At 38.3% G+C, this 14531-nt stretch overlaps 1 protein-coding gene across 10 annotated transcripts in view; it reads left to right on the top strand.

Annotated features, from left to right (window-relative positions):
- Nucleotides 1–14531, top strand: part of dip2ca (disco-interacting protein 2 homolog Ca) — a 139870-nt gene that overhangs the window by 106348 nt on the left and 18991 nt on the right. For 5 of the 10 annotated variants that reach the window (XM_067434681.1, XM_067434675.1, XM_067434679.1 and 2 more), the window contains 9 exons: nt 42–156; nt 1934–2073; nt 2265–2401; nt 4356–4564; nt 8921–9035; nt 9499–9700; nt 9813–9922; nt 12344–12424; nt 13941–14064. In XM_067434681.1, coding sequence (XP_067290782.1) covers nt 42–156; nt 1934–2073; nt 2265–2401; nt 4356–4564; nt 8921–9035; nt 9499–9700; nt 9813–9922; nt 12344–12424; nt 13941–14064 — 1233 coding nt within the window. Of the gene's footprint in view, nt 1–41; nt 157–1933; nt 2074–2264; nt 2402–4355; nt 4569–8920; nt 9036–9498; nt 9701–9812; nt 9923–12343; nt 12425–13940; nt 14065–14531 lie in introns of those variants that run through there. The other 5 variants (XM_067434678.1, XM_067434677.1, XM_067434676.1 and 2 more) reach the window with 2 other exon arrangements.

Genomic DNA, 14531 nt, shown 5'->3' with positions numbered 1-14531 from the left:
TCACATTTATAGTACGTAATGTTCTCTTTCCTTCTCTGCAGGGTCCATCTCATCATGCGACGCGTTCCTCAATGTCTTCCAGAGTAAAGGTCTACGGCCAGAGGTCATCTGTCCATGTGCCAGCTCAGCTGAAGCCCTCACCGTGGCCATCAGGAGGTAGGAGGAGTGCTGACACATTGACCACTCACCCTGTAACTTCAACTCGTATCCAAACTTCCATTCAGAACATTTAGATCTTTCTGTCCCTTTTACGAGTTTCGTATTTCAAAAACTTCAGAACAATTGTGGAAATATGGACACAACCCATTTTCTGTTGGTTAGACAGACAGATTGAAGTTAATGGTTCATCGAGAGAGCTTCACCGAAGTCTGTGTATGTCTTCAATGCAATTTTCCAAAACCATTTACAAGAAAATAATGTTTTTTTAGGCTGCCTCCATAATTACAGCCCTGAATAGTCCTGACATCTTTGCTTTGTGACCGAATCAAACTCGTGACAGAACGCAGAACATATGGTTTTCATTCCACAATTCCACAGGATTAACTCTATCGCTGAACGTTTTTACAGACCTCTCTCTCTCTCTCTCTCTCTCTCTCTCTCTCTCTCTCTCTCTCTCTCTCTCTCTCTCTCTCTCTCTCTCTCTCTCATGACAAATTTGAGGATGAGAACAGCTTGTATGAATTTTAACAAAAAGTGGTATGAATTAAAAAGCTAATAAAAGAGCCTGGTGTCATAGAAGAAAACATCACCATCTAGTGAAGTCAGAGGAAAAAGTTGTTTCAAAGGCGACCAAAAAAAAAAACGTAATTCTGCTGTTTCTCTCATTAAAGAAGTGACATCATTGTCATTCGTGGATTCACCCAGCAAACTAATAGTAACCCCATTTTTCACCTTTTGTGCTCATTTGGTTTGGCTCATGTGGTTCACAGAATATTTCTTGCTCTGGTAATAATTTCCTTCCTCGTTATATATCTCATTTTTATTTCAGAGCTCTGGATGATTGGTTCAACATTTCTGCACTTCTGCTCTGTTCCAAAACTTTGTCAGACAGTGTCAAAGAGTCAGACACACATACATATGGCGGCTGTTTGAAAAAAACTCACCTTTTAAGATAGATACATCTTTTTGACCGAATGTCCTTCACAGAGGCAATGTCTGAATGCATTGTAACAGGCTCCGTGAGAAAAAAGAAATATTACATACAAGAAATGTTGATCATACAAATGTTGATTCCAAAAAAGTTGGGACACTGTACAAATTGTGAATAAAAAAGGAATGCAATAATTTACAAATATCACAAACTTATATTTCATTCACAATAGAATATAGATAAGATATCAACTGTTGAAAGTGAGACATTTTGAAATGTCATGCCAAATATTGACTCATTTTGAATTTCATGAGAGCTACACATTCCAAAAAGGTAGCAGTAAGAGGCCGGAAAAGTTAAATGTACATATAAGGAACAGCTGGAGGACCAATTTGAAACTTATGAGGTCAATTGGCAATATGATTGGTTATAAAAAGAGCCTCTCAGAGTGGCAGCGTCTCTCAGAAGTCAAGATGGATCACCAATTCCCCCAATGCTGTGGTGAAAAATAGTGGACCAATATCAGAAAATGGTTTCTCAGAGAAATATTGAAAAGAGTTTGAAGTTATCATATACAGTGCATAATATCATCCAAAGATTCAGAGAATCTGGAACAATCTGTGTGCGTAAGGGTCAAGGCCGGAAAACCATACTGGATGTCTGCTTTACCTCGCCAAACATCTCTGTTAGCTCAGACTCTAGCTCAGCTTTTAGAGGTCATTTTTATGTGGGACCAATCAGCTTCCTATTCATTTTTACATTGCATTAGTGTCAATGTGACACTGGATCCACATCCATGATTCCACATATTGGTCTGATCTTGCATATTATTTCTCGTTTTAGGCCCACAGATGACAGTAACCAGCCACCGGGTCGAGGAGTTCTGTCTATGCAGGGTCTGAGCTACAGTGTCATAAGAGTGGACTCAGAGGAGCGTCTGTCCGTACTCACCGTACAGGATGTGGGCACTGTGATGCCAGGAGGTACACATATGTACATGCATGAAAGGTTCAGAGAAAGTCTCATGTGCCTTTGTAAATACTGTTGTATGTTTAGCGTTAAAGAAGAGCCATCAAAGAAGGGTGTTGTGTAATGTGTACGCCTCTCTCTCTGTGTGCTGTATTTACTGCTTTATAAAGTGTGTAATGTGTTTATTGATGTTGTGTATGTGCAGCTCTGATGTGTGTGGTCAAACCAGAGGGAGTTCCTCAGCTGTGCCGAACAGATGAGATCGGAGAGCTGTGTGTGTGTTCCATCGCCACGGGAATGTCATATTATGGGCTCTCGGGCATGACAAAAAACACCTTTGAGGTTTGTGTCCTATCAGAGCGAGATCGATTTGGCTGTAGATTCTCCTACCCACAAACCCTAGACCTCTGCTCGAGCTGATGTTAAAGTGCTCAGATCAAAGTCTTTTCTTTGGCTTATTTGTTAAATTGCCCTAAAATAACGAATAGGCCATTTACACATGAGTCTGATATCTGAAGCATTTTTTCACCTCAGAGTACAAAAATAACACAGGTGATTGTGAAATAATGCATGAGAAATAAATCACAAATGTGAAATATAATGTCGCGCTATGATAAAAAGTTGCTATTACAAGAAAGCGCCACAAATGTGAGATCAAAATTTACTCTTGTAAGATATAAAGCCCCAATTGTGAGATATAATGTTGCATTTATTAGATAAAATGTCACAATTGGGAAATATGAGAATGAGAAATTAAGTCACAGTTATAAGAATCTGTCATAATTGAGATAAAATGTTGCAGTTATGAGATTTAAAACCGCAATTTTAAGGTATAAATTCAAAATTGTGAGATGCATATCAATACAATATAATATTGTGAGCTACACTATAAAGTTGTAATTTTTTATTATTATTATTATTATTACTTTTTTATGATAAAAATATCCCAAAACCACTAGAACAATGTTATATATTTTCTTGACATGCATACTCGCGTTATCCTCGGTTTGCGGTTTTATTTTGTAGAATCCATGGAAACTCTGAAGATGCTTTAATATATTGTGTGTATTATTAGACGGGGGAGCAACTGTTCAAATCGACAAAAAATGAATCCTTTTTATATAGCTCAACGCAGTTATTCTTATTGTTTAAAGCTCTTTTTTTTCTTGGTCTGCAGCATAATAACAGCTCAGCGAAATCATGTTATCATCAAGCTACGCCTTTGTTTTGAATAAGCGACCTCTAGCGGTGAAAAATGTCATTTTGGCTTTTAAAGGGATAATTCACTCAAAAAAGAAAATTAGCCCATGATTTACTCCCCCTCAAGTCATCCTAGGTGTATATGACATTCTTCTTTCATACTAATAAAATCAAAGTATATTTAAAAATGTCATTTTTAAAAGCGATGCATTTGTGTAAGAAAAATATCCATAATTAAAACTTTGCAAAGTTAAATATCTAGCTTCCACAAAAGTATGAAGTATTCACTATACAAAACCATTTAGGTGCCTCATTTAATTTTTTGGTAGCTAAATAATTAAACTTCACCCTAGCCTCCGGTATAAAATAATGCCAGATCATTGAAATGCAACATTTTGGACTCGGCCAGTGATGTGCAGCAAATATTTTAACTAAACTATCAAAATTTCTATCATTTATTAGTGTAAATAACAGATTTTAAGTTTAAATCTAAATGTAAAGTTTACATTTTCAACCAATCAGTGATCATTTCACTGTAATGATAAATAGGGGAGAAGTGACTCCAAAGTAGAGGTCTGCATGGGATGGATTTTTCAATCCCGCTACAACATGATTCTGTACCGCTTCCGCCAAAAATAGGTTTTATTTTATTCCAGTTTCACCTGAAACATTCACATTTTGTGAAGCTTTCACATTGCTCACAAAAGCCTTTAGAAAGAGGTTTATGCAGATTTTTTAGCCCCGGTTAGATTCTGTCTTATGTTGTCTATAGGCTATTTTTTCAAATTTTCACACACACGACACTAAATCTCCAGTGACAAACTTAGATTATTATTAGATAATTATATTTTGTGGGAACCCACAAGTCATTTCTTACTCCTGCGCACATATCAGTATCTTTCCTCCCGCATCTGCACTCAGCAATTCAAAACTAGTCCCGTGTCACACCCGTGTTGCGTCAGTTCCCGTAGATCCCATGGCCGTGCAAACCTCTGCTCCATAGCCATGGAGTGAAATTCCACATTTTTATAAAGTAATACATTTACAAATGTATAGTTTGCTCTTAATTTTTGTCTTTTGTTTTGTTGGCTGTCAGGTTTTTCCCATGACCAGCTCTGGGGCTCCTATCAGCGAGTACCCCTTCACTCGTACAGGGCTGCTGGGCTTCATAGGCCCGGGTGGGCTAGTGTTCGTCTCAGGAAAGATGGACGGTCTGATGGTGGTGAGTGGACGGAGACACAACGCTGACGATATTGTCGCCACAGCACTAGCGGTGGAGCCAATGAAGTTTGTGTACAGGGGCAGGTGAGAACACATTAAAAACAAACAAAGATAGCATATTCTTCGTCATCGAAGACTGTGTGGTATATATAGCGCACAAGCTTGTTTGCTTGGGACATGCTGAGTGCAAATTAAATGGATTTAACACCTGCTGGGGCGGCAGGAGCAAGAGCGTGCGCTCTGCATGTCATGGTGGAGTTGTTTTGTTTCGGTTGCCTCTGTGTTTTGTTCATCAGTTTTCTTAAAGCTTTACACTTTACACCAGTTGTGTTACAGTAATAACATAATATAAGCGCTGCAGGTTTATTATCGCTAACTAAAACTAAAGCTGTAAAAATACATTTTCATTTCCAAGATGGGGCTTGAGCCCCTGCCCCTTTGAAAGTGAAATTCGATCGCACTCCCGGAACGCAATTTCAACCGAGGGGACCCCACCACCCCGAACGCTATTGACCCTGTCCCTGCGGAGGTCTGTGCACGGCACTGCCTCAAGACATTGTTCAGATTTCAAGACATTTGGCAGGTTTTTGTCCTTTCAATGCTTTTGTGTGTAAAGTTGGACATACACTGTGCGAATTCAGACACTCGGGAGGTTGTGAGGTATTGCAAACGCTAAGAGTCTGTTAACTTGATAATCGCATTAAAGCAGCTCGTACAAGATGTGTGAGTGGTGAGTGTGTGAGTGAGGTGAGTGAGTGATGTGTGTGAGGTGTGTGAGTGAGTGAGGTGTGTGAGGTGTGTGAGGTGTGTGAGTGAGTGAGTGAGTGAGTGAGTGAGTGAGTGAGTGAATGAGTGAGTGAGGTGAGTGAGTGAGTGAGTGAGTGAGTGAGTGAGTGAGTGAGTGAGTGAGGTGAGTGAGGTGAGTGAGGTGAGTGAGTGAGTGAGTGAGTGAGTGAGTGAGTGAGTGAGTGAGTGAGTGAATGAGTGAGTGAGTGAATGAGTGAGGTGAGTGAGTGAGTGAGTGAGTGAGTGAGTGAGTGAGTGAGTGAGTGAGTGAGTGAGTGAGTGAGTGAATGAGTGAGTGAGTGAATGAGTGAGTGAGTGAGTGAGTGAGTGAGTGAGTGAGTGAGTGAGTGAGTGAGTGAGTGAGTGAGTGAGTGAGTGAGTGAGTGAGTGAGGTGAGTGAGTGAGTGAGTGGGTGAGTGAGTGAATGAATGAGTGAGTGTGTGAGTGAGGTGAGTGAGTGAGGTGAGTGAGTGAGGTGAGTGAGTGAGGTGTGTGAGTGAGGTGAGTGAGTGAGGTGTGTGAGTGAGGTGTGTGAGTGAGTGAGTGAGTGAGTGAGTGAGTGAGGTGAGTGAGTGAGGTGTGAGTGAGTGAGTGAGTGAGTGAGTGAGTGAGTGAGGTGTGTGAGGTGTGTGAGTGAGTGAGTGAGTGAGAGCATGGATTGCACGTTGTATGGTTGCAGCCTAAAACTCATCGATCTAGCCCCTGTGACGTGGTTGTGCATGATTTGGCAAATGGGGGACAGTCTATATGCTGGTAAAAATCGGGCCGACTCATGTTTAGAAATTATCGCCAGGAGCTGCTCGTCTCATAATTCATCTCACATTCTGCAAGCCGCGACCATACGAGCATCCACAATGTCCACACGATTTTCCAGAGAGAAAAAATTTGCCTGTGAGTTCGTACGACAGCAAAAATAACACCGTGTAGGCCCGGCTTTAGAGTAATTTCTTACACATCTCATACTATGTCTCCGTTACTAATTCCTAAAAGTTTTTTTAAAGCTAGTAATGGAGGCTTGAGACATGATTGCAAACTAATGCAGTTATGAATCCAGTTATTAGAGAGAGTGAGATTAAGGTCTCTCAACGGTGAAAGGGTAATTATTTAAATTAGTACTGTTAACAATTAATATTTTTATATTAAAAAATTATATATATTCATTATTAATTAGTTATAATAATAACTAATAAATGTTGATGTAATTATTGAGTATTAAAATTATTTAAATAAAAATAATTTTAAATACTGATTTTGATGGGATTCTGGCCACTTGTTCCTGGTTTCAGATGTTTTAGGGGTCGCTTATGGAAGTAAAACTGTGCCACTGGATTTTGAATTCTAATTTTTAGCACTGAATTTTTTTACATCGAATTTTTAACACTGAATTTTATTTTGCATCTAAATCAGACTTTGAATTTTAAAAGCCATCGAATTTCTAGCTCTGTTTTTTTTTGACTATGACATTTTTTCAATGTTTTAAAAAAATTCAGTGTAAAAAGAAATTCAACGTCTCAAAAGATTCAGTGTAAAATAATTCAACGTCTCAAAAAATTCAGTGTAAAATAATTCAACGTCTCAAAAAATTCAGTGTAAAAATATTCAGAGTCAACATCCGGGTAACCAAGGAGAAGCAATCGATCCCTGTATCAAATCATCCAACATCCAGCCAATCATTTACGCTCCATTGGTCATGTGATGCTGAAACAGGAAGGCGGGGAACAGGGCCGTTTCTAGCCTTTCTGGCACCCTAGGCGAGATTCATATGTTGCACCCCCCCCCCCCCCCTTTTTTTTTTTTTTTTTTTTACTTCAACTTATTAAGTAAATATGACTTCCTTATTTCATGGGCATATTGTAGATGCATTAATCGAATAATGTAGCTAGGTTTATTATCTCTGAGATCACAGATGTTGGGGGGTTCGGGGGCATGCTCCCCCGAGAAAAATTTGATTTCTATGATCTACATATGTGTATTTTAAGATGTTCTGAAGGCCAAAAAATTAGATAACAATAGCTTGAAAACCATGTCACTCGGCGCCGCTGCGGATTGAAGAACACAGTGACACAAAGACTAAAAGACGGGACGAAGCAGTAGCCGAAGCCTTGCGCCAGTTTCATGTTTTAAAGGTTAATCACATATTTTTTTAGGGGGGGCTGATGCATAAGTTCATAAAAAAGGGCCTAGTGACGCCCATGGTTATGACAGTATTAGCCTACTTGATCAATTTACACTAAACAGCTATCTCTGATGTAAAAAAAAAATTATTCAAATTAACTGCTATAATGTTCTGCACCTGAAATGAGCATGGCGTGTGGTCCGTCCAGTACTAATATTCAGTGTAATGTTTTGCTCAACGTTATGATAGAGGGACCAGCTTATAGAGAACAAGTAACCAATAAGTAGGCTATACCTGTATATTTCGCTTTCTTTTTACGATACTGAGCCCCTGATGGCTTTGACCTTTTCATGATGATGAAACTAAAGCACGCTGTAACGAGTAGAAATATAGTGTGGCCCCTTTAAGAGTTGCGAGCGCTCCCTGCAAACGAAGTCTGCCTTTTGTGAATGTGCGCACTGAGTCTTGAGCTCCCATGTGTGGGGATTATTTTCTGTTTTCTGTTGCTAACAGTTATTTTGTTTTATTATGTAATGCTGTGGATGGAAAGGGAGTTTGTGATGAGAGTTCAGCGGGGAATAAAGTGCGATCTGTTTGATGTTAATCGCCTCCGTGTTTGCATCCACTACAGTTACATTAACTGAGCTATCCGCATTGTTCACTCGGACACAAGCGTTACAATGCCACGGATGACGACGTTCCCTGCCGCCCTCTACATGATCTCATTTCATTACAGCAGCTATCACCATGGCGACTTCACTCCAATAATCGCAACTAATCATAATGCCTTGAAATAGAAAAAGTACGAAATATTAATAATAAAATATATATGAAATAACTAAAAAATCTTGTTGGGGCGGGGGCTCATTGACGCCCCCCAGCTGTTGGCGCCCTAGGCGACCGCCTAGTTTGCCTATGACTAGAAACGGCACTGGCGGGGAAGTTCACTTCAGGTGAGCTCCAGAGCTCAGCAGCATGGCTCAGAACACACACGATGGCGCTTCAGTGAGTTTACTCATGACCAATGGAGCGTAAATGATTGGCTGGATGTTGGATGATTTGATACAGGGATCGATTGCTTCTCCTTGGTTACCCGGATGTTGACTCTGAATATTTTTACACTGAATTTTTTGAGACGTTGAATTATTTTACACTGAATTTTTTGAGACGTTGAATTATTTTACACTGAATCTTTTGAGACGTTGAATTATTTTACACTGAATTTTTTGAGACGTTGAATTATTTTACACTGAATCTTTTGAGACGTTGAATTTTTTTACACTGAATTTTTTGAGACGTTGAATTTCTTTTTACACTGAATTTTTTTAAAACATTGAAAAAATTTCATAGTCAAAAAAAAACAGAGCTAGAAATTCGATGGCTTTTAAAATTCAAAGTCTGATTTAGATGCAAAATAAAATTCAGTGTTAAAAATTCGATGTAAAAAAATTCAGTGCTAAAAATTAGAATTCAAAATCCAGTGGCACAGTTTTACTTCCATAGTCGCTCTGATATCCCTTGTTTATCTTCATCTTCAGGATAGCGGTATTTTCTGTGACAGTCCTGCATGATGAGAGAATTGTGGTTGTAGCCGAGCAGCGGCCGGACTCCACAGAAGAGGACAGCTTCCAGTGGATGAGCCGTGTACTGCAGGTATTTGTCCTTTTCATACCCACCCTTACCGATCGATTCAGGCAGCGACGACTTGCTATTCACGTCCAGTCTGACGGGAGTCACCTTAATCGCTGCATAACCCCAGTCACCATCCAAACTGAATTAGAGATCACGCTATTGCTGACCTGCATACTTTCTGTCAGCACTTTACGAGTCCTTACCGGCATGTAAAAATAACAAGATGCATTCGGGCACGGAGGTTGGCCTTCATTTCCACCTACCCAGACGGTTACATTCCACTCTTTTGTTGTAGATCATTAATCTTGCAAATATGGTATTTTTTTCTTCCACTTCCTGAATTCCCATTTGGTAATTTGGATCTCCCTGAGGCATCGGTAAAGGTCAGCGGCTGCATCAGATCTCAGCTGGCAGCTTCTTCTGGGCTTCTTACGAACTCTATTTTTAAACCTCACCTGACATTCGAATGTGTCTCTTTCTGCAGGCGATAGACAGCATCCACAACGTGGGGGTGTTTTGTTTGGCTTTGGTGCCTGCTAACACCCTTCCCAAGACTCCGCTGGGAGGGATCCACCTATCGGAGACCAAGCAGCTGTTTTTGGAAGGCTCCCTGCATCCCTGTAACGTCCTTATGTGCCCTCACACCTGCGTCACTAACCTGCCCAAACCCAGACAGAAACAGCCAGGTCTGTCTGCGGCAAGGTCACCTCAGATGTCGTATGCAATTAGAAGTGCCAGAAATTTGGCGTGTGTTGTCGTCTGCTTGTTTGTGATGTTTTCCTGTGCTCGGTCCTGCAGAGATCGGACCCGCCTCTGTGATGGTGGGAAACCTGGTCTCAGGGAAGAGGATCGCTCAGGCCAGCGGCAGAGATCTGGGCCAGATTGAAGATAATGATCAGGCAAGAAAGGTGTGTGTGTGTTATCATGGGGCCTCGATTTTCATCTGTCACTCCATTCATTTGCCCTCCCCTCGCATTCATTCCCCACCTCCAGCAAACCATCCGGTCCCATCCAGCCAAGAATATGCACAGAAATTGGCACATATTTGTCTTTAATGCAGGCATTTCAATACATAAAGCTGCCTCAGGGTGCTTTATAATTGCTATATCCAAAAACTGAGAAAAAAATGCCAGGAGTATTGGAATATTTACAAGTTAAGAAAGTACATTTTGCATTTTTTGTATAACATTTTTGGTTTGAATATGTGTGTTTATATATATATATATATATATATATATATATATATATATATATATATATATATATATATATATATATATATATATATATATATAAAAAGATGCATGTAAATATGGAAGTCCGTTTCCGCCACTAAATAAAACAATAAAAAGAGTAATTGCGATTTTTTTTTTAAAATCTCAGAATTCTGACTTTTTTTCTCACAATTGCGAGTTATAGTCACAATTCAGACTTTTTCTCACAATTGTGTGTGATATAAAGTCAGAATTCTGACTTTTTTTCTCACAATTGCGAGTTATAAAGTAAGAATTCTGAGATATAAACACATGCAATTGTGATATAATGTCAGAATTTCGTAATTGTGTGATATAAATCACAATTCTGACTTTTTTTTCCACAATTGCGAATTATAGAGTCAGAATTCTAAGATAAACTCGCAATTGTGTGATATAGTCACAATTATGAGTAATAATCATAATTACGAGTTTATATAAAAAACAATTTTCTCAGAATTCTGAGATAAAAAGTCGCAATTACTCTTTTAATTTCTGTATTTAGTGTCAGAAATTGGCTTTCATATGTATAGACAGTAGAAACTGTCTATAAAAAAAGTTTTTTTTTACCTCTGGTAATTTTCTCAGCTCATTTATGAGATGATTCATTCTCCTGCATCTGTCACAAAAACTTGGAAGACGTATTGTGATTTTTCTCTTTGTTTTCATTTTGGTGGCTTAATGCTTGGGATATTCCACACGTATCACCATTTGGATAACTTTAGGCCTCTTAATTGAACCTCTGATGGTACATTTTCCAAGTTTCTTGACGACGGGTGATTCGCAACAGATGTTTTGTGTTTAATGGCTGGTGTGGATTTGAATCGTTTGTGTCACTTACATCAGCGGGGGTCAGATAATCAATCTTACAATTATAAAGTTACCGGCCAACTTTTTACACACATTTGGCGCTTGCATAGCATCCATTTTGGACCCTGTGTGGCACGCAGTAATTGTCCCTACTGGATTTGTGGTAAAGGAACTGACCCCTGACGGCTTGTCAGACCTCTTCCTCTCAGCCAGAGTCGTTTCATACCCAACCCCTACAGAGAGCATTCTCGGAAACTGTTAAGCCATTGTGTCACCAAACCAGAACTTGACCATTTTATGCTTACTTTTTTGGAAAGCAAGGATTTTAAACGATGGGCTCTGTTTGGGAGGGCTGGTTTGGTTTTGTGCCGTTAGTGTTGAGTTGATGTTTTTAGTTTTGCTTTGCTGTCAATCAGCCACCTCGACGCAAATACAATCCATTATGCTGCCCTCTCAGGCTGAAAGATGGCAGCCATTATGCCGTCAGCCTGTCTGCTGTGCACAGCACCGTAACCTTAACACACTCTAACACAGGAACACAGCTGTCGGCCTCACACACAAACCACATATGCTCACACACATTCGCTCAAATATGCACACACATGCACAGGGCCGCAACAGTTGTTGGCTGCTGTCTCTTGCATGCCTTCCTCATCCTCTCTCTTTCGCTCATTCCTTCACACCCTTCCATCCCTGCATGGGTATGCGCTGTCTGACACCAACAAATGTTACCTCCGCCATCTGCGCCGCTCAAGGAATCACAGCCATGCATGACCCTTTTCCATTTTTTGCACCGCAAAGCTTGTGTTGTTGTTGTTTGCGTTGCTTCCATCCATTCATACCTATGAAAATCGGGCCCGCTGAGTGAATGGAAATAGTTGTATTTCATGCTTTTAAGAGGAGGAATGCGATCCGATGTGAGAATAACACTGGGCGATGAGGTAATTTACTTCCAACCTTAAGATAACACCCGCACTGCTTGCTAATGACTTTAACAGGTCTTGCTAATTGCAAAAAAAGCATCCTGTTTTCACAGTTACAGTCAAATGTCATGTTTCTTTTATGTATTTGGCAAAATTATAAATTGAATCAGGGTAATTAGACTTGTTAACACCCACCTGTTTATCCTACTCATATGCAAATATTTTAATAAAAACTTTGCTGTACATTTTAAACATTTTCTGATTTCAGATTTTGGGAATAACATGTAATCTCTTTTGATTACTTTGGTAATAATCATCACAAGCTTCCTTTTTCCACCTTTAGTTCCTCTTCCTGTCTGAGGTGTTGCAGTGGAGAGCCCAGACCACCCCGGATCACGTGCTCTTCACCCTCCTCAGCTCAAGGGTATGACATGTAATAAGTAAGATATGTAGATACTGTAAATACACTACCGTTCAAAAGTATGTGGTCCATATGATTTTTGTTATCGTTTTTGATAGATGTCTCTTATTCTCACCAAAGATCCATTCAAAATATTATTACAATTTAAATAACTGTTTTCTATTTTAAAATGTTATTTATTCCTGTGAAAAATGTTCAGCAGCATTATGTCACACAGTGTCACATGATTAGAATGACCAGAAATCATTCTAATATTGTGAATCATTTTATGAATCATTATAATATAATCATTTCTTATTATTATAAATATTGAAAATAGTTATGCTGTTTAATAAGTTTGAATGGAATGTTCAACAGAACAGCATTTATTTTAGAAAGGAAAATCTTCTATCATTATCAATTGAATTGAAACAGAATGTTTCCTTGCTTTATAATAGTATACATTTATGTAAAAAAAAAAAAAAACAATTAATGACCGCCAAACTTTTGAACGGTAAGTATTATTAAATACATAATTATTTAATGTTTATTTATGAAATAAATATCAAATATATATTAAAAAAATTAGTCATTACATCAGTGCATCTCTTTAAAAGTGTTTTAAATAAAAATGTGTGTATGTGTGTGTGTATATATATATATATATATATATATATATATATATATATATATATATATATATATATATATATATATATATATATATGTGTGTATGTGTGTGTGTGTATATATATATTTATATATATGTGTATATATATATATATATATATATATATATATATATATATATATATATATATATATATATATATATATATATATATATATATAAAATTCAATGTACAATGTGTTTATTTATTAAATAAATATGAAATATATATTAAAAAATGGGTCATTATTTCAGTGCAGTATATATATATATATTTTTTATTTTTTATTTATTTATAGAGATGCACCGATGTATCGGTCGATTTTTTATTATTTTTATTATCAATGTACAACCATCGACACATCGGGTAGCCTGATGGTACTGAGCTGTATAATGTCGGCTGCATAATCCAAGATTATAATGTAATATTTCTGCCTCGTGCTGTCTTTTTAATGTGTTTTAATGTTAATCAAACAACAAAAGACCACAAAAAAGAAGGATTAATAAGGATTCATTTCCACTGAATCCAGTCAGAAAAATATAATTTACTTAAGTTTTATTTAATTTTTTTATTAAAGAATACCACTACCATTCTGGTGCCATTCTCTGTGCATTAGAAAGTGTACAAAGAAATATCTCAGTTTCTGCACCGTTTCCCCCCTCTAGGGAGCAGGAATTGATATCATAAATGATTTTGCCCTGGTTTGAAAGGGATACGTTTTTTTAAATATACTATATCTGCAACCATTTGTCATCGGAGGCTATTTTGAACACCACATGCCCTCCATAAAAAAGTTGTTACAAGTCATCCTGACTAGAGAACTGTGAGGAAACTGTGTCATTGACGTTTGTGTATGTATGTGTACGTAGGGAGCAGTCCTGAGCTCACTGACGTGTCTTCAGTTGCATAAGCGGGCGGAGAAGATAGCAACCATGTTGATGGAGCGAGGCCACCTACAGGATGGTGATCACGTTGCGCTGGTGTACCCGCCTGGTACGACTCCGTCAGCTCTAAATCTGTGATCAGTCCCACTATATTCACATTATTATACTCTAAACCAGGGGTCTCAAATGATCTGGGGACCACTAGCATGCAGTAAATATGTCTAAGATTAGGTAGGACACCAAAAGCATTACAATCTGGCTTTGATGGTTTATAATGGTTAGAAATTATTAAAGGGTTAGTTCACCCAAAAATGAAAATGCTCTCATTAATTACTCACCCTAATGTCGTTCGACACCCATCAGACCTCCGTTCATCTTCGGAAGATCTTTTCCCAAGAGCCTTAAAAGGCACTAAAGACGTTGTTAAAAAGCCATTCTCAGTACAGTGGTTCTACAATCATTTTATGAAGCGACAAGAATAGTTTTTGTGCGCAAAAAAAACAAATGATGGGCCGATTTCAAAACAATGTTTAGAACGGTTATGAATCAGCGTATTGATTCATGATTCGGATCGCG

Source organism: Pseudorasbora parva, chromosome 24 (genome assembly GCF_024679245.1).
Source record: "Pseudorasbora parva isolate DD20220531a chromosome 24, ASM2467924v1, whole genome shotgun sequence".
NCBI classification, from domain to species: Eukaryota; Metazoa; Chordata; class Actinopteri; order Cypriniformes; family Gobionidae; genus Pseudorasbora; species Pseudorasbora parva.
This window is presented reverse-complemented; position numbering and strand designations above follow the sequence as displayed.